Here is a 21436-nt window from a genome sequence, read left to right as displayed (position 1 = left end):
CCATATTTTCTTGAAAATAATATGAAAAAGGAAAAAAATTACCTCATAATCGTTCTCCACCTGATCCTGTTCTCATTGTCAGGTACTTTCCATTTCTTCCCTGCTAAGGACTCTGCTTTGTTATCAAGGCAAGGAAAGACAGCATGATAGTGGCTCAAATATTAGGTGATTTGAGTTAGCACCTGACACTGCCTCTTACTACCTGTGCATTTGGGGCAGTTGTTCTAGCCAAAGTTGACCAACTTTGGTTTCCTTATCTGGCCACTGGGGAATAATTATCAAATCTATGTGCTAGGACAAGTACTAGGATTACATGAGATACCATCCTGATCACTTAGCACAGAACCTGCCTTAGATTGGACACCTAATGAAGGGTAGTTCTTATATAAAATATGTGTAAGTAAATATTATGCATTTTATATGTTGCTGACATTGATGCCTTAAATGTGGCATACTAAAATACCATTGCTAATATAATTCTGACATTTAGGTCCGTCACAAATAAAAATTGCACTGTCTCATTTCTCTAATGAATAGTAATATGGAAAATCGCCCATAACAGTGAAATTTTGAAAAAAAAATGTTAAGTTCCTACAAGATAGAATTCATTAAATAAACTATTATATATATATATGTAATCAACACTATGCACCTATTAAAATTATGTTATAGGGGCGCCTGGGTGGCTCAGTGGGTTGGGACGCTGCCTTCGGCCTGGGACATGATCTCAGGGTCCTGGGATCAGGCCCCACATCGGGCTCTCTGCTCAGTGGGAAGCCTGCTTTCTCCTCTCTCTCTGCCTGCCTCTCTGCCTGCTTGTGATCTCTCTCTCTCTCTCTGTCAAATAAATAAATAAATAAATAAATAAAATCTTAAAAAAAAAAAAAGAACTACTATATTGGGCTTAAACAACTCTCCACAAAAATATATGCTTTATAAGTTGCTCATTATTATGATTAGGTGTATGACCCAAGTTTAGCATTTTCTTATACTTCAAGTAAGTGGACTTCAGAGGTGACAGTTTTTTAAAAATATATTTTATTTATTTATTTGGCAGACAGAGATCACAAGTAGGCAGAGAGGCAGGCAGACAGAGGAGGAAGCAGGCTCCCCGCTGAGCAGAGAGCCCAATGCGGGGCTCAATCCCAGGACCCTGGGATCATGACCCGAGCCGAAGGCAGAGGCCTTAACCCACTGAGCCACCCAGGTGCCCCAGAGGTGACAGTTTTATGTAGTATCATTTTATCTCTGCTTTCAATGTATATTAAAGTACCCTCCATGACTTTTTTCGTACCTTTTTCACACCAGGAGAAATAGGAGGTGGAGGAGGGCAGCCCAGCCCACCTCCTCAAAGCCATCCAAGGGCCAGCCATCTGTCCTACCATCTTGCCTGCCACCTTAGTCACCTTATTTGAGTACATACAAGCACAGACACCAGCTGTCATCATCTTCTATGCCTTTCTGACCAACTATACCCTAAAACAAAACTTGGCAAAAACAAAACCAAGAGAAGATAAAACTGTGAAGCTGATAAAGGCTTCCTTGGTTGCCTTTTCCCACTTTGCATTTCAGTGGGAAATTCTGCATTTCCTGCATTTCCTCCTTCCATCCGGGTCACGGACACCCTGCCAACCCACTCTGCCCTCATGTTATTGCCAACAGCTGAAGGTGGCCACTGGGGGATCCCATCTGGACTCCTTCCTGAAGGAGAGGTAATAGGAATAAACTTCGAGCTATATGGATAAGAAAGGTTATCTCTTCTCACATATGCAATCAAATAGTATACATTATATTTCATTTGTATCTCGTAGAACCCTGATATCTTCTTGTTTCTCTGACAAAAACAGTAATACAATTAATTGGACAAATGCATTAATATTACCTTTCTTGGAAAATAGCATCTTTTATTTTTCTCACTTAACTTACACATTAAGTAGTTACTGTGACACAGCTCCATGCTACAAAAAGGAATAAAATGTGTTTTCTGCATTTAAGAAGCTTGCATTCTAGCTAGGAGGAAGGGTACCTACCTAAACACTATTTACACACAAAAAAACAAAACACAGTGTCATTAAGTACAATGATAGAAATGTGCAAAAATTCTTATGGAGAAATTGGACAGAAAAAAGAATTGAGCACAAGAATGGACAAGAACATCTGGAAGTGAAGCTAAAAATAATGGCTGAAGGCCAGTGATGAAAAACTCCGTGTTGTCCTAACAAATTAGGGCCTTCTTTCTGACTGTAAGGGAAAATCTGAAAATTACTTTCTGAATATAACCTGACCCAGTGAAGCAACTGGTACTCCCCCATGGATGATATGCTTTAGGTCCTGTAAGTCTTTCTGAGTTACCACTGCCTAGCATAGCCTTGACCCTCCACTATCCTGACACTGTATTTGGGAAGTAGTTTGTAAGGTATCATTTTAAAATATCTTCCTGTATATATAACCCTGTCTTCTCAGAAGATTTTGGAAAAAAAAAGACATTTATACTTCTGATAGAATGAAGTACAATGTTATCTAAATGAAAAGGTTTAGGAGAAAAATATTCTTACTTGTTTGGAAACAGCGAAATCCATCAAAGAGAGCACTAAAAGAAAGTATATGACTTAAATTTAATTGACAACAGATTATCGACAGAAGTCAGATGAAACAGAGCAAAAGTGCATGGAATAAAAAGTATATGATAAAAACTATGGTTTAGAAATCAGCAATGAGTCTTTTGTTTCTTTAATATAATGCTTGGAAAACCAGCATGTAAATATGACAAAACATAGCATTTAACATTATCCATCCCTTGTGAATTTTTAAAACCTCAACACACGATTTTGACAACCACAGCTATGTACTATGGGAAAGTCAAAGCCAAAAAACACAGGAATTGGAGCCAGTGAGTGAAAGGAGGGAGCATGGGATTGATGTATGGTAAGCTTACAAAGAAAAAAGATCAGGACTTTCCAAAAAAGCACAGAACTAAATTCAGTCCCATAGCTACATAAAGAAACTCTTAACTAAAATAGATATGTTATTCAGTGTTCTGAAACCATAATTGACCTTCTAGCATTATTTTGCATGGAATTAGTCTCCTCTATTAATCCAGAAATACCAGCCCAAACCAGTGCAACTCCCTGTACCCCTAAAATTTGATAAAGATCATTACTTTATTTAGTATACATGAATTTCTCATTTCTGCTGAATGATTTCTTAAACTACATTCTAAACGGGATTACAGGCATTGGCATAGAGGAATGCTAATGAGGAGCTACAGGCATTTCCCAATTTAAAACTTGATTGCATTCCAAAAATGTATCAGAAAGTTTGACTAATTGGAACTCAGAATGTATCTTCTTGGGAAAATAAATGGTGGATAATTTCCTGAACTGACCCAAGCCAGGCCATGAGATACCTAAGCCATCATTTCCAACAGCACAACCTAAATTCTGGGTCCAGACAACAGAATCTTTTGGGAACAGGCAATACAGTGAGGTTTGCTCCTCTTTTACTCAGCATTACTGTTATTATACCCTAAATAGGTTAAAAGTGTCTTGGCTATTCTCTCTCCTCCCCCTTTAATACCACTTCAGCCCTCCTATCCCTGCTAGTGAAATGCTCCAAGCTCCAAAGGTATCTTCCCTACCTCTGCCCCAACCCTATCCCACAGTCTTCATGTCAAGAGTTCAGCAGAATGGGAGACAGTGATAGAAAGACACATTTGTCACCCTTGAGATCTGCCACTTACAAGCTTCCTCACTGGCCAGAATTACATTGTTAGCAGCCATTCCTCTAATTGCTTGTTCTGGCTTCTGGGAGCTCAAATTGTCATTAAGAAAAAAAAATCAATAACATTTCAGATGTTACAGAGACAGAACCATGAACAGTTTATTGGGGAGATACCAGGAGAGACAAAGCACAGGGGACAGGATGGGCAGGGAAAGAATTCAGACCACCAGGCAGAAACATTCATATCTTGACTAGATATAAACTCACTGGAGCCTGGTTGTTGGAGATCAAGGAAGTCTTCAGATTACAAAATGATTACCCTGTAAGGCAAGAGGATTTGGGTTAGTACAATGGGACCTTGTGTTTTCCTAAATGCTCTCTGCCTCCCATAGTGTATCTGAGGCCTTGGATGAACACTTGGGTGTGTGGCCACATCTGTGAGTCTGTATGTGATAGACAATAATTGTCTTCACATCTCACACAGAAATATCTGATTATACCTGTTCTCTTAACTATATTTTACTTCATTGTGGCTAGGACCTGACATTTAATAGAAAAAAGGGGGCTCTTTGCCTTGTCTTTGAAATGAGAATTGCCACTACCAGGGCTGAGGTATCACACTCTTAGTGTATTTTGTGGACTTAAATAAACATTTTTTTTTCAATTTATTCATTTTCAGAAAAACATTATTCGTTATTTTTTCACCACATGCTCATTGGCATGGAGCTATTTTCATTTAAACAGTGAGAATGGTGAATGGTCAGAGCCCAGATTTTTTGCCAATTATTATTATTTTTTTCTTTTTGAGAAGAGACAGAGAAAACACAAACTTGTGAGCAAAGAGGGATGGGGGAGAAGGTGAGGGAGAAGGACAATCCCAGATAGGCTCCACACTCAGCACCAAGCCCAACTTAGGGCTCAATCTCAAAAGCTTGAGGATCATGACCTGAGCAGGAATCAAGATTCTGCTGCTTAACCGACTGAGTCGCCCAGAAGCCCCTGCAGGTTCTTTATGTACTTCAACTCCTATTGCTCTAGTGACCTCAGAATCCAATATGTTCTCTCTATGACTGATTAAAATAAAAGCTGAGGCCCTGAGAAGGCCTTTTTCTTCCCCAAGACTTGACCACTGAGTCAAGGTGGGAAGGGTGCTCGCCTCCCACCTTCCCAGGATCAGCTTTTTCGAAGGGGTTAGCAGGGGGGAAGGTGTGGTGCAGCGTGAGCTCCACCTGTCACGGGGGCAAGTGTCCTTCTGCCTGGGGGCATATAAGGAAAGCACCCTCCTGTCACCCCTTCAAAGAACCTGCAGGCTTGTGATTCTCTGCAGGACACACAGCGATTACCCACAGGAACAGGAAGGACACCGTGTGGTTTCACAGCAAAAATCAGGCTGTTGCATTTCACATCGTGCTGCCTACCTTGCCACACAGGCTTCTGCAACTCAGGCCTTCCTGGCATCGGTTCCCACCTCATGGATCCCACGGGCAGCATCTCCCCTTTCATCACGCACAGTCTTGAACACAGAAAAAGAATGGACATCTCTAAGAATTACAACACCACGTCCTCTCCTAGGCAGTAAACAGCATAGCCGTCACCTCTCCAAACACCCATAAAAATGCACGTCAAAATCTCACATTTGTATTTCAGGTAGGCGTTCTCCCTGCTCTGCTGCATCATCCTTGTTTCCCAATACCGAGCCTGCATCTGTGGCAGAAAAACACACCCACCTTCAGTTGTGCCCGACTGTGCCCCAAACAAAGATGAGGAAAAGGAAAACACTTACCCAGTTAGCCAGAGCATTCCTTTCCTGAACTCCGATCTGAAAAAGCCAACACACCAGAAACCCATGTTCAGGGCTCTAAGGGCCACTACCATCACCTGCAGGGGGCGCCAAGGGGTCAGTGTGTTGGACACAGCTCAGGTTACCTTGTGGATGAAGGTGAGGTCAGACTCCTGCAACTTATTCCGCGTTTCTTCCACTTCTTGTCTGTGAGGGACAATTGTTTTCATCAGACAAAACCCAACACTGGGTGTGATTTTCAATCATCTGCCAATGTGGCCATCCTCCTCTTATCTGTCCCCTCATACAACTGATCCTGACACAGGAAACACTTTCACCTGACTATAACTGGTCTGCAGGATCAAAGCTATTCTTACAGCCTTTCCCTAATCATTTTTCCTTGCCTGCAGGATCAAAACTGACATAGCTTCCTTACCCGTTTTCAATTTTTCCCTCAGTTATCACATGACAAATGTCTTTTGTCATGAAGCTCTATTCTCCTTTAACGTCTATCCTTGCTATGGTTCCCAGGTTTGCAAAGACCAGCGCCATTAGAGCCACTACTGGGCTGATGGGTAGGATTCATCCTAGGACAAACAGTTTTCCTCAAGACACCACCCCAAGGATACTGGTATGGAGCCAGTTTCCACAGAGTCAGGCCAACACTGGGGATCCTGACATGTTTAGTAACATAATTGTTTTGTGCCTTATCTTTCCGTGTCTGTTAATTCGCTCTGGATACATCCTCTGAATTTTAGTGTATATTACTTAATTGAGTCCTCAAAATGTAAAAAGATTAACAATCCAAAGGGAGGAAGGAATCAAGATGGCGGAGAAGTAGCAGGCTGAGATGACATCAGGTAGCAGGAGATGAGCTAGATAGCTTATCAAACCATTCCGAACACCTACAAATCTAACAGGAGATTGAAGAGAAGAGCATCAATTCTAGAAACTGAAAATTGACTACTTTCTGAAAGGTAGGACCCACGGAGAAGTGAATCCAAAGCGACGGGAAGATAGACCCCGGGGGGAGGGTCTGGCTCCTGACAAGCAACGGAGCACAAAATCAGGACTTTTAAAAGAGATGTCCACTGAGGGACATCACTCCAGAGGCTAAATCGGGGTAAAGCCCATGCGGGAACGGTGTGGCCCGAAGTCCTGCAGGGTCACAGAAGGACCAGAGGTGTCTGAGTGTCACAGAACTCACAGGTATTAGAGTGGGGAAGCCGGCAACAGAGAGAGAGCCAAGGAGTGACCTCTCAAATCAGGGTTACCTTGAACTGTAATCCATGGCACAGGCCACTGCTCTGTGAGTGGGGTCACCAAAAGAACTGGGGAGATCCCCCCGGAAGAGCTCAGGGATCTAAGGGTTTCAGAGACTCCAGGTAGAACTGTGGGCCAGAGACAGAGATGCTTGGTCACAGCCTGGTGAGGTCTGAGCGCAGTCGGAGGCCAGGGAGAGGGAAATGGTTGAGCAGTTTTCTCTGAGGGCGCACTGAGGAGTGGGGGCCCTGAGCTCTTGGCTCCTCCATGCCAGAGACTGGGTGGCCGCCACTTTCATTACTGACCTCTGGAACTCTATGGAAAGTGTTCAGGGAACAAAAGCTCCTGAAAGTGAACCCCAGCGGATTACTTAGCCTGGCCTCTGGAAAGGGTGGTACAATTCCGCCTGGGGCAAAGACACCTGAGAATCACTACAACAGGCCCCTCCCTGAGAAGATCAACAAGAAATCCAGCCAAGACCAAGTTCACTTCCCAAGGAGAACAGGGGAATACCAGAGGAGGAGAGAGCAAACCATGGAATTCATGGCTTTCTCCTCATGATACTTTAGTCTTGCAAAGTTAATTTTTTTATTTTATTTATCTTCTGCTAATTTTTTTAACTTTTACCCTTTCTTCTTTTAACGTTTTTTAACTAGTTTATCTTAACAATACTTTTCATTAAAAAATCTTTTTCGAACCTTCATTATTATTGTCATATGTTATCCTTCATTGTATCTAACTAAAGTTTTTGTATACACATAGGGTTTTTTCTTCTAAAAAATTTGGGTACAACTTCTTCTAATAGATGAAACTATACCCTAAATCTACCACTGGGCTTGTTCTACTCTCCAGCCTGAGCAAATCTTCTCCAATTTCTTTTTCTTTGTTCTCCCAACCAACTTACCTATCAACTCCTTTTTTAGAAATTAAAAAAAATTTTTTTTCATCTTAATAGTCATATTCTGTCCCTTCATTGTGTTTACTCTTACATATGTTTTCCATTCTTTAAAATTTGGGGAGGTAATTTCTTCTAAGAGACAAAAATACACCCAAAATTAAGTGAGTGACCCTGTTCTAGTCACCAGTGTAATATGCGTGTGTGTATATATATATATATATATATATATATCTTCTTAATATTATTTCATTATTTGTTTCTTTGTAAATTTTTTTTCCCTGAACTTCCTTTTACCCCCTTCTCCCCCACCACGATTTGGGGTCTCTTCTGATTTAGCTCAAGCACACTTTCCTGGGGTCTTTGCCACCCTTTTAGTATTTTATTTGCTCCTTCATATATTCTTATCTGGACAAAATGACAGGCCGAAAAACTCACCACAAAAAAAAGAACAAGAGGTAGTACCGAAGGCTAGGGACCTAATCAATACAGACACTGGTAATATGTCAGATCTAGAGTTCAGAATGACGATTCTCAAGGTTCTAGCCACGCTCCAAAAAGGCATGGAAGATATTAAAGAAACCCTATCTAGAGATATAAAAGCTCTTTCTGGAGAAATAAAAGAACTACAGTTTAACCAAGCTGAAATCAAAAAAGCTATTAAAGAGGTGCAATCAAAGATGGAGGCTCTTACTGCTAGGATAAATGAGACAGAAGAAAGAATTAGTGATATAGAAGACCAACTGACAGAGAATAAAGAAGCTGAGCAAAAGAGAGACAAACAACTACAGGACCACTTGGGGAGAATTCCAGAGATAAGTGATACCATAAGACAAAACAACATTAGAAGGAGAAGAAAGAGAGAGCAGAGCAGAAGGTATATTGGAGAGAACTATTGGAGAGAATTTCCCTAATATGGCAAAGGGAGCAAGCATCAAAATCCAGGAGGTGTAGAGAACCCCCATCAAAATCAGTAAGAATCGGTCCACACCCCGTCATCTAATAGTAAAATTTACAAGTCTTAGCGACAAAGAGAAAATCCTGACAGCACCCCGGGACAAGACGTCTGTAACGTACAATGGTAAAAATATTATATTGGCAGCAGACTTTTCCACAGAAACCTGGAAGGCCAGCAAGGACTGGCAAGATATATTCAGAGCAATAAACGAGAAAAAATATGCAGCCAAGATTACTATATCCAGCTAGAATATGATTGAAAATAGAAAGAGAGATAAGAAGCTTCCAGAACAAACAAAAACTGAAAGAATTTGCAAACACCAAACCACCTCTACAAGAAATATTGAAAGCGGTCCTCTAAGCAAAGAGAGAGCCTAAAAGTTGTAGATCAGAAAGAAACAGAGACAACATACAGTAACAGTCATCTTACAGGCAATACAACGGCACTAAATTCATATCTCTCCCTAGTTCCCCTGAATGTAAATGGGTTAAATGCCCCAATCAAAAGACACAGGGTATCAGAATGGATATAAAAACAAAACCCAACAATATGCTGCCTAAAAGAAACTCACTTTAGACCCAAAGGCACCTACAGATTTAAAGTGAGGGTGTGGAAAACAATTTACCATGCTAATGAACATCAGAAGTAAGCTGGGTGGCAATCCTTCTATCAGATCAACTAGATTTTATGCCAAGGACTATAATAAAAGAGATGAGGAAGGACACTATAGCATACTCCAGGGTCTTTCCAACAAGAAGAGCTAACAATTTTAAATATCTATGCCCCAAACATGGGAGCAGCCAACTATATAAACCAATTAATAACAAAATCAAAGAAACACATTGACAATGATACAAGAAGAGTAGGGAGCTTTAACACTCTCCTCACTGAAATGGACAGATCATGCAAGAAAAAGATCAACAAGGAAATAAAGGCTTGAATGACACACTGGACCAGAAGGACATCACATATATATCCAGAACATTCCATCCCAAAGCAACAATACACATTCTCCTCTAATGCACATGGAACATTCTCCAGAATAGATCACATCCTGGGTCACAAATCAGGTCTAGTATTTACCAAGTACCCACTCTGTACCAGAAGAAGACAGAGCTCCTGCCCTGCAGGTTTTTCATATTATTTTGAGAAGATGAGGGCTGTTACATAAGTACATTATAAATTGCAATGACATGCAGGCTGCTAAGAGAGCACTGCCACCGGGTCCTCCAGTGCTAACCACCTCATTTCTGCACAAAATGGGTCAATAAGTCAGTCATTTATTCATAAGTTTTCATTTTCTTAGTCTTCACATTTTTGTATGTAAACCAAAAATTTGTACTCAATGTACAAATAACAATGGAAAAGTAACTTTTTTTAAAGATTTTATTTATTTGACAGAGATAGACCACAAGTAGGCAGAACAGCAGGGAGCCCAATGCAGGGCTCAATCCCAGAACCCCGAGATCATGACCTGAGTCGAACTAAGCCACCCAGGTGCCCTAAGTTAAATAACCTTTTATTTATTTATTTATACACTTTTTTTTCAGTGTTCCAAAATTCATTGTTGATGCACCACACCCAGTGCTCCATGCAATCTGTGCCCTCCTAGGTACCCACCACCAGGCTCTTTCTTCCCACCCCCTTCCCTCCAAAACCCTCAATTTGTTTCTCAGTCTCCTCCTGATTTCCCCCAACTCTCTTAACCTCTCCATCTCCCAATGTTCTCTGTGTGATTCCTAAATAACTCTTAAGTTCATATGATGAGCAAGAATGGGAGCCCTTTTCTAATCTCTCATTTTTCCGGCCAAAATGTGCATACAGTTAGACTTACAGCTGCTTCATTTCACTGAAGCTGCTTTTCATAATCCCACAGCATTCCAAGTTTAAAGGATCTAACAATCACTTGAATTTAAAGAAGAAAACAAGAACTTGTTTCATCATTTGTCAAAATGACATTTCTAAATCTACCATCATAATTGTTTTCTAGCCAAATGGACACTTTCTAAAACAAAAATTTTTCAATAACTCAAGATTCGGTCATTACAAACAATGGAATTAAATGTATTATCCTAGGACAATGATTTAATATATATGAACACACCTGATACATGAGTTTTGAATGGAAAATGACTGCATTCTACTAAGCTCCTCCTCAGAAAACTTGGGAAGGGCTACAGCAGCTGCTTCCGATGGACTGAGACTAATGCTCATCTAGAAATAATGCGTACATCCAAACCACGGTCACTTTCTAATTCATCTTTCCCTTCCGTGTGACGCACCCTGCAACTGCTTTGAGAAAGTACCCTATTTTCTAGTATTTCCATAATTTCATTATTTGTAAACTGCTACAGAGAAAACCTCAAACTGGCAGAGACGGAAATCTTAGTGAGAATCCTTCTTCTAAGCTCTCAAAACAGAGTTTAAGAAATGAGTTTAGGGGGCACCTGGATGGCTCAGTCGGGTAAGTGTCCGACTCCTGATTTCAGCTCAGGTCATGCTCTCAGGGTCCTTGCCCAGCACGGAGTCTGCTTCTCTCTCTCTCAAATAAAATAAATCTTAAAAAAAAAAAAAAGAGTGTAAGACTTCAGATTCGGTGTATCTGAATCAGAGCCAAAATCCCCATAAAGGAGCACAGCTGGCACAGCAGGGCACCAGCACCAAGGCGTCAGCACCGAGGCCAGGCCCGCAAGGCCTCCTGGTGCAGCCCTGACTTCACGGGCCCCAGCTAGACTGGCCGGTCCTGTAGATAACTGGCAGTAAATCCTCCTGTAGGGAGGATTCCTGTAAGGAATAGCAGCCTGCAAACTTTCTTTCTTTCCTTTTTTTTTTTAAGTTCTGTCATCTTAACATCTGACAACTTAGGGTACACATAAAGGTTAGTCACTGGTCAACATCCTGACTCCTATGACCAAGTTAGGGTTTGGGTTAAAAAAAAAAACTGATGGGAAAGGAGTATCTCAATGGGTATTTCCCATCATGTAGAAAAGCTGCACAAACATAGTGAATGAGGCTTCTGGCCCTTTCTCAACTCTGCTGTTCCGAGCCACCATGCAACCCCTCGCCTTTTTGGAAGGCTCCTAGCAGCCTCTCCCTCTGCGCTCTGGCACCGCATTCTGGAGATGGCGGCGGGAGACCATCTCAGGATGTGGTGGGAGGGACCTTCCGGGTGGGAGGGCGGGTGAAGGCGAGGGGAAAGCAGGCAGTAAGCAGGTGGAGGGGAGGTAGTGCGGATGAATAAGTTTTTAAACTAATGTCTGAAGTCAGCAAAGTGAGAGCTGCTGATGTGTTTTATGGAACAGCAGTAACTGGCCTCTATACAACTATGACTCCTCACTATCTTCCAGGAAGTAGGACTCAAGAGAAAGAGAAAGGCTTGGGAAAAGAAGAAGTAACCCGGGCTTCTGGCCTTCAGTCCTCCTACAACTTGCTCCAGAACCCAGGCACATTTTTCTTCTTCCACCTTTTCTCACTGTAAACACTTCCCAACACGGGAAGCTGAGAGAAGAGCCCCGGGCACGTGGACGGGGAGAAGGCGCCACCCCAACTACACCCCTCTGCGCACAGACTATTCTGGGTGAAGACAATGAAGACCCAGCAGGCTCAGGGAAGGTTTCCTGAGATCAGACGAGATCGGGCCTGTTCAGGGTGTTATGGCCTTAGCCTCAGGGCAAGCTTTTTGGCTTCTCTTTCAGAGCCTGAAAGAATTTAGATAGGGGGCCTACCTTCCTAGATAACTGCCAGAGATAACTTTTTATATCAGAAAGGTTTTTTGGGGGCGCCTGGGTGGCTCAGTGGGTTAAGCCGCTGCCTTCGGCTCAGGTCATGATCTCAGGGTCCTGGGATCGAGTCCCGCATCGGGCTCTCTGCTCGGCAGGGAGCCTGCTTCCCTCTCTCTCTCTCTGCCTGCCTCTCTGCCTACTTGTGATTTCTGTCAAATAAATAAATAAAATCTTTAAAAAAAAAAAAGAAAGGTTTTTTTGCAGGGCACGGCAAACATTTATTTACCAAACATTTGCTCTTCTCCTCGTCCTGTGAGCGGTTTTCTTTCCCTCTAAAGCCCCAGGCCCCACCCCCCTTTCTCCTCAGTGCAGGATGGCACACCAGCTCCAACTGCCCAACTGCCTTTGGGTCTCTCAGGTCTTTGTGGAGCTCTGTACAAAATTAAACGTTTTCCCCTGGTAATCTCTTTGATGTCAATTTAAGTATGACTAGGGTAGCCAACGAACCTAGAAGAGAAGAAGGGAAAATGTCACCCCTCAACAACTGTCACGTGCCTCAGCAAGTTCACGTCCCAGACACACACCCACAGATGCTCACAGGGCATCTCCCTCCCCGCCCCCAGCCACTCCAGTCCTGACACTCTGACCTCAAGGGCTTCAGCCTGTCCTCTTGTACACATCTGTCTTCCCCTGCAGAACCATAAAGCCATAACCCACCTCAGAAAATTAGAAATGATTCTCAACTATCCAAAATACTCAACTATCCAAAAACAAGGTCTCCTACAACTCGTGTCACATACTCAACAATCATGTGCTGAAAAAAATTCCTTTCTCTACAGTACCATCTGCCAAAGAAGCATCGAAGACACACAACCAGCAATGCAGTTAACAGTGGATTAGCAGGGCTGAGGTGCAGCATCTCTCTGACTCCAATGAGCTTTGCAGGGACTTATGTGCTTAGCACCTGTTTATTATTTATATTTCCTCAAGAGATAAGCTAAAATAAACAAATCAAATCAACTTCTGAAATAATTTTGCAGCTGACAACTCACACATTCCTGCCAAATTTCCCACCCTAAAGCCAGAGGATATATTACTAGTAATTTCTTTTCTTTTTTTTTTTTAAGATTTTATTTATTTATTTGTCAGAGAGAGAGGGAGAGAGAGTGAGCACAGGCAGACAGAGAGGCAGGCAGAGGCAGAGGGAGAAGCAGGCTCCCCGCTGAGCAAGGAGCCCGATGTGGGACTCGATCTCAGGATGCTGGGATCATGACCTGAGCCGAAGGCAGCTGCTTAACCAACTGAGCCACCCAGGCGTCCCTTACTAGTAATTTCCATCTTTTTATTTTAAACTTCATAAACCTCCTTTTAAAACTTCAATTGCTTTACATTTTCTCTTATGTAAATCAGTATTTGTAGCTTATTTTAAATCTTACTTTCCAATACATTTTTAAATAGGATGCTAATTACTTCTCTGGTTAAAAACATAAACTGTCCTCTTACCCATCCATAAGCAGTACTTCACTCGTGTTCTTGAGTGACATCAGCTACATAGGTAAATATCACAGAGAATGTGACAAAGAAGACTCCAGACACAGAAATCATCGCCAAGTACCACCTATAAAAAGATTATTTTAATTACGAAGAGAAAGGTAGTGTGCATACATTTTTATAATCAGAACCAAAGTATCATGTAAAGATTATAAACCAAAACATAAATTTAAAAACAAATACATGTATATGTATATTTAAAGATACAAAGGACAACTAATAAAATGATAAAATGGGGAAGAAGTAGAAACACACCACGTCTGTAACTGCTTAAAGGGAGTCAGTACATGCAGCTGAAAAAAATTAAAGAGTAAGGGGATATGGTTTTAAAGGCAGCCAACAAAAGAGAAATAAAAACTTAAATTTTCCTGGCTTTAGCTAAGAAAAAGACACATACAGCAAATAACTTAAAAGAGCTACTACACAGGGGCGCCTGGGTGGCTCTGCTGGTCAAGTGTCTGCCTTCGGCTCAGGTCATGATTTCCGGGTCCTGGGACTCAGCCTCATGTGGGGCCCCCTGCTCAGCAGGGAGTAAAACTCTCTTTTCCTTCTGCCCTTCCCCCCCGCTCTTGCACACACATGCGCATGCTCGCTCTCTCTCAGAATCTTAAAAATAAGTAAAAGAGCTACATAAAAGCAGAAATCATAACAATATTAATGCATTTAAGACTATAATTTCATTCACAGGCACAGATGCTTTAAAAAAAATCTAGTTAAGATATGACCAAACAAAATTCCACAGAACAAAATGTAGGGTTTATCCTGAGACATAAGGATATTTCAGTATTAGAAAATCTAATAATTATTATTAGAAAATAATTATAAAATTATTAGAAATTATTAGAAAATAATATAAGAATTATTAGAAAATAATATAAGGGGATCGGGAAAAAAATGGCAGGGGAGTAGGGGACTCTATTTCAACCAGTCCCCTGAATTTAGATGGGTATCTACCAAACCATTCTGAACACTCACAAATCAGCCTGAGATGTAAGAATATATATCTGGATCTCCACAAACAGAATATCTCCAACAATCTCAAGGTATGAAGCAAGGAGCCGTGATGCTGCGCAGATATTGGAGGATAAGCAGAAGGGAGAGGAAGCCGCCATGCGCTGGCGCTGGGAAGGTGATATAACACAGGAGCACAAGAGCGCCCTGTGCTGGGAACCAGGTACAGACTGGTGGACCTGTGGTGGCCAGGAAGAGACTTTTAGTGCAGGCCCCAGACAGGATCCAGGAGCTACAGGTGTGCCTGTGGAACTGGGGGTGGCTTGTGGTTTTAGAAGCACAAAGGGCAGAGACATGCCTGGCCCTGGGTATCACCACTGGGAGTTTTGCTGTGGGGTGCAGACTGTGGAGGACTGGGGAGGCTGTGGGTTTTAGCAGTGCAGACAGAAATGGAGACAGTGTGGCCTGGAGAGCTCAGTGAAGAGCAGACTGCGATTTCTCTGTCTTGAGACAGAGGTTTGGATGTGGTCACTACTGCTCTGACTCTTGGAAGAAACGTGGAAAGCCACCTGGGAAAACAGCCATGGAACAAAAGCCCCCCAAAACCAGTTTTCACTGAGCCCACACCCCGCACCCCAACAGGGAGCATGGCAACTCTGCCCAAGCAGGGTTGCCTAAATAACAGCCGCAGCAGGCCCATCCCTAGAAGACAGGCTGGAAGAAGAGACTGACAACCCTAAGGTTTCTATAAAACAGGTGCATCTTGCTTGGGTCGTGCTTAATACTTCGGACTCTGTACATTCCCTCAACCACCCCCCACAACAGAAGGATTAAGTGGAGGAACCCCAAACAAAGGAAAGAATCAGAGATTGTGGCCTCTGCCACAGACCTAATGGATATGGATATAACCAAGATGTCAGAAACTGACATCAGAGCAACAATTATGAAGTCGATATTTAGGTTTGAGAAAAATATTAGCAAAGACACAGAATCTCTAAGAGCAGAAAAGAGATCTAATCAGGCCAAACATAAAAATAATATGAATTAAATGCAGTCTACACTGGATACTCTGACTGCCAGGGTAAACGAGGCAGAAGAATGAACCATCTTTTGAAGCAGTGATCAAAAACCTCCCAAAAAACAAGATTTCAGGGCCTGATGGATTCCCAGGAGAATTCTACCAAATATTTAAAGAAGAAATAATACTTATTCTCCTGAAGCTGTTCCAAAAAAACAGAAACAGGAGGAAAACTTCCAAACTAATTCATGAGTCCAGCATTACCCTTACCCCCAAAACAGGCAAAGACCCCATCAAAAAGGAGAATTAGAGACCAAGAAAAACATGGATGCCAAAATACTCAAAAAGATCCTAGGGGCGCCTGGGTGGCTCAGTGGGTTAAAGCCTCTGCTTTCAGCTCAGGTCATGATCCCAGGGTACTGGGATCAAGCCCCATATCGGGCTCTCTGCTCAGCAGGGAGCCTGCTTCCCCGTCTCTCTCTGCCTGCCTCTCTGCCTACTTGTGATCTGTCAAATAAATAAATCAATCTTAAAAAAAAAAAACAAGATCCTAGCCCACAGGATCCAATTGTACATTAAAAGGATTATCCATCACAGCCAGGTGTGATTTATTCATGGACTGCAAGGGTGGTTCAACATTCACAAATCAATCAGTATGACACACTAGTAAGAGAAGAGACAAGAGGGCGCCTGGGTGGCTCAGTGGGTTTGGCCGCTGCCTTTGGCTCAGGTCATGATCTCAGGGTCCTGGGATCGAGTCCCACATCGGGCTCTCTGTTCAGCAGTGAGCCTGCTTCTGATCTCTCTCTGTCAAATAAATAAATAAAATCTTTAAAAAAAAAGAGAAGAGACCAGAATCATATGGTCCTCTCAATTGATGCAGAAAAAGCATTTGACAAAGTACAGCATCCTTTCCTGATTAAAAGTCTTCAGAGTATATAGATAGAGGGAACATTCCTCAAATTCATAAAAAACATCTATGAAAAGCCCAAAGCGAGTATCATTCTCAAAAGCTCTCAGCTTTTCCCTTAAGATCAGGAACATGACAAGGGTGCCCATGCTCACCACTTTCCTTCAATATAGTACTAGAAGCCCTAGCAACAACAATCAGACAACAAAAGAAATAAAGGGTATTCAAATTGGCAAAGAAGTAGTCAAACTCTCATAGCAGATGACATGATACTTTATGTGGAAAACCCAAAAGACTCCATGCCCCAATTACTAGAACTCATATAGCAATACAGTAATGTGGCAGGATACAGAATCAGGGCACAGAAATCAGTTGCTTTTCTATACACTGATAATATAACTGTAGATTCAGAAATTTAGAGAATCGATTCCATTTATAACAGCACCAAAACCCCTAACATACCTTGGAATAAACCTAACCAAAGAGGCAAAGGAGCTATACTCAAGGAACTACAGAACACTTATGAAAGAAACTGAAGAACACACAAAAAGATGGAAAAACATTCCATGCTCATGGACTGGAAGAATAAACATTGTTAAAATGTCTATGTTGCCCAAAGCAATCTTTCAACCCCTATCAAAATAACATTGGCATTTTTCAAAGAGCTAGAACAAACAATCCTAAAATTTGTATGGAACCAGAAAAGACCCCCAAATCACCAAGAAAATACTGAAAAAGATAAACAAGCTGGGGCATCAGGTTGCCTGATTTCAAGCTACATTACAAAGCTATGATCACTAAGACAGCATGGTACTGGCACAAAAACAGACACACAGATCAATGGAACAGAATAGAGAGCCCAGATATAGACCCTCAACTCTATGGTCAACTAATCTTTGATAAAGCAGGAAAAATATCCCATGGAAAAAAGACAGTCTCTTCAATAAATGGTGCTGGAAAAATTGGACAGCTATATACAGAAGAAGGAAACGACCATCCTCTTACACCGTACACAAAGATAAGTTCAAAATGAATGAGAGACCTCAATGTGAGACAGGAATCCATCAAAATCCTAGAGAATAACACAGGCAGTAACCTCTTCGACATCGGCCACAGCAACTTCTGCAAGACATGTCTCTGAAGGCATGGGAAACATAAGTGAAGATGAACTTTTAGGACTTCATCAAGATAGAAGTCTTTTGCACAGCAAAGGAAAGAGTCAACAAAACAAAGAGGCAACCCACGGATAGGGAGAAGATATCTGCAAATGATACTACAGATAAAGGGCTGATATCCAAGATCTATAAAGAACTTTCCAAACACCAAAAAACCAAATTTTCAAGTCAAGAAATGGGCATAAGACATGAACAAACAGACACTTCTCCAAAGATGACATACAAATGGCTTACAGACACATTAAAAATGTTCTATATCATGAGCCATCAGGGAAATTCAAGTCAAAACCACAATGAGATACCACCATACACCAGTCAAAATGGCTAAAACTAACAAGGTAGGAAACAACAGACGTTGGTGAGGATGTGGAGAAAGGGGAAGCCTCCTACACTGTTGGTGGGAATGCAAGCTGGCGCAGCCACTTTGGAAAAACAGTAGAGAGGTTGCTGGGTGGCTCAGTGGGTTAAAGCCTCTGCCTTCAGCTCAGGTCATGATCCCAGAGTCCTGGGATCGAGCCCCGAGTCGGGCTCTTTGCTCAGCAGGGAGCCTGCTTTCCTTCCTTTCTCTCTGCCAGCCTCTCTGCCTACCTGTGACCTCTGTCTGTCAAATAAATTAACAAAAAATTTTTTAATAAAAAATTAAAAAAATTAAAAAAGAAAGAAAGAAAGAAAGAAAAACAGTAGCGGTTCCTCAAGAAGTTAAAAACAGAGCTGCCCTATGACCTAGCCACTGCACTACTAAGTATTTACCCCAAATATACAGATGTAGTGAAAAAAAAAAGGGGCACATACACCCAATGTTCACAGCAGCAATGTTACAACAGCCAAACTGTGGAAGGAGCTGAGATGCCCTTCAGTAGATGAATGGATAAAGAAGATGTGGTGTATATTACAGTGGACTACCATACGGCCATCAGAAAGGGTGAACACCTACCTCTAAATCAACATGGATGGAACTGGAGGGGATTCTGCTGAGTGAAATAAGTCAAGCAGAGAAAAACAATTATCATACGGTTTCATTTATATGTGGAACATAAGGAATAGCATAGAGGACATTAGGAATAGGAAGGGAAAAATGAAGTGGGGGAAATCAGAGGGGGAGACAAGCCATGAGAGACTATGGACTCCGGGAAATTTAGGGTTTCAGAGGGGAGTGGGATGGGGGATGGATTAGCCTCGTGATGGGTATTAAGGGCACGTATTGCAATGAGCACTGGGTGTTATACGCAAACAATGAATCATGGAACACTGCATCAAGGACTAATGACTAATGATGACCAACTTAGCATAATAAAAATTAAAAAAAAGAAAATCTATTAATATAATTCTTCATAGTAACAATATTTTTCAATGCACTGAACACTCAAATGATGAAACATTACAATATTTGCTTTATATACATGAGACGTTAAGTCCATTATCACTTTTACTTAGCATTATTCATTAATCAATATAAGCAAAAGCAACAGTATGAAAATGGGAAGGGAAGAGGCAAAATCAGTGGAAAATCTAACAAAAAATATTTTAAGATATTGAGAGGACATTAAAAAAAGCCCTCATTTATTGGAAAAGCATGGAAAAGTATGACTTGTTCTCGGAAAGACTCAATAATTATTTAATAAAAATTCATCATCTCGCAGAAAATAAAAGGACCCACTAAACCAACATATTTATAATGTAACAAATACTGATATAAAATTATCATATGATCAAATAAGGATATTTTCACATGATCCAAAAAAGAAATATTAATGCATTAACACACACACACACACACACAAAAACTTTCATTTTAAGGTGTGTTCTTCACACCTTAGGACGAGTTGCTCAGCAACAAAAATTTTGGACAAATACCATATTCTGGAACCAAGAAAAACAACTAAGGTACAGCTCAGGTGCAAATTCCAAACCATCTTTGGTATTTAGTTATATGTTAAGTATTCTCTCCCTATTTATCAAGAAAAAATAAGATCAAATTCACATTATGATTTAGAACAGTCTCTTGGTCTCACTACTGTGTACTCAAAAGTGACTCATGTCTATTGATGTAAACTTTTTTCATAGATGCCCTAGAGAGCAGTGAAATGACAACACATTTGCAGTCAGCTGAGCCAAAGGGGTGACTACAGCGACAGTCAGCCCCTCCCAGGACCCAATCCTTTAACTGACCTGATGGCAAAAACAGCTGCTCTTAGAGACCTTTTTTTAAAGATTTTTATTTATTTATTTGACAGAGAGATATCACAAGTAGGCAGAGAGGCAGGCAGAGAGAGAGGTGGAAGCAGACTCCCTGCTGAGCAGAGAGCCCAATGTGGGGCTTGATCCCAGGACCCTGGGATCATGACCCAAGCCGAAGGCAGAGGCTTGAACCCACGGAGCCACCCAGGTGCCCCCTTAGCGACATCTTTATACATCTTAGAGCCCAAATCGGCTTTCAGTATTACCAAAGAAATCAAATATAAATACAAGTATCAATTGCTTTGAAATGGTTAAGAAATGCTTTGCAGACGTATCATTCACATGTGACCCAAAACAAAGCCATTCACCAAGGGCTGATCCTCATCAGTGGAATTAGGAAGCAGGTGGAGAACACAGTGCCGAGGAGAAAGGGTTTCCTCCCCCACACATCAGACAGAGTGCCTATGAGGGGGGCACTCAGAAAAGACAGCAGGCCCTGGATGGGAAAGCAGAAACAAAGGTCAAATTTACAATGTGGTCCCCCAATCACTTGTAATTCTTACTTTCTGAATGCTCCAATTTATTTCACTGGCCCCAAAACAGACTAATTTGAAACATTAAATATAAAGTGTCATTTAAAAACATTCTAATGAAATAAGTCAAGCAGAGAAAGACAATTATAATATGGTTTTAGACATATGTGGAACATAAGGAATAGCACGGAGGACCACTGGGGAAGGAAGGGAAAACTGAAGGGGGAGAAATCAGAAAGCAAGAGGAACTATGAGAAACTATGGGCTCTGGGAAACAGTGGAGGGTTTCAGAGGGGAGAGAGGGGAGGGATAGGGTAGTTGGGTGATGGGTATTAAGGAGCGCACATACTGCAACAGGCACTGGGTGTTGTATGCAATTAATCAATCACTGAACACTACATCAAAAACTGATGATGTACTACACAGTGGATAACTGAACAATGAAAAACCCTACATCATTACAAGTCAGCCCATTAGCATGGTCTCACTGCCCAGAGCAGTCAATTTACCATTACAATTTCACTTGTTTATTGCCCAAATAAAAACAGGACTGGAAATGAAAAAAAAAAAAATCCTAACGAAGTTCTAAGCATGCTGTTAGAAAATGGAAAATGGCAGGGGGGGGCGCCTATTTTTCTGGAGAAGCAGTGATATGATGTACACCTACAGATGGCCCATGAGATGAACACACACCAAGCATGCAGGAAGAGGCCAGAAACTTAATTATATGCATAGCTCCAAATCATGTGCTGCAGTGAAGACACTTTCTTGCCCACTTGGCC

The 21436-nt window shown here is 41.6% G+C and overlaps 1 protein-coding gene across 5 annotated transcripts in view; it reads right to left on the bottom strand.

Moving 5' to 3' along the window:
* Positions 1-3849: 3849 nt before the first annotated feature.
* Positions 3850-21436, bottom strand: part of MFSD14C (major facilitator superfamily domain containing 14C) — a 57985-nt gene continuing 40398 nt past the window's right edge. Inside the window, exons 1-8 of one of the 5 annotated variants that reach the window (XR_006385044.1) lie at positions 13842-13869; positions 12986-13028; positions 12625-12845; positions 5647-5707; positions 5504-5539; positions 5355-5424; positions 5139-5233; positions 3850-4040 (exon numbers count right to left, since the gene is read on the bottom strand). Coding sequence is in view for 1 of the 5 variants with exons in the window: in XM_044252403.1 (XP_044108338.1) it covers positions 13860-13956; positions 20490-20617 (225 nt within the window). In the remaining 4 variants the exon portion in view is untranslated. Of the gene's footprint in view, positions 4041-5138; positions 5234-5354; positions 5425-5503; positions 5540-5646; positions 5708-11063; positions 11097-12624; positions 13029-13841; positions 13957-20489; positions 20618-21436 lie in introns of those variants that run through there. The other 4 variants (XR_006385043.1, XR_006385046.1, XR_006385045.1 and 1 more) reach the window with 4 other exon arrangements.

This window comes from Neovison vison, chromosome 6, assembly GCF_020171115.1.
Source record: "Neovison vison isolate M4711 chromosome 6, ASM_NN_V1, whole genome shotgun sequence".
NCBI lineage: Eukaryota > Metazoa > Chordata > Mammalia > Carnivora > Mustelidae > Neogale > Neogale vison.
This window is presented reverse-complemented; position numbering and strand designations above follow the sequence as displayed.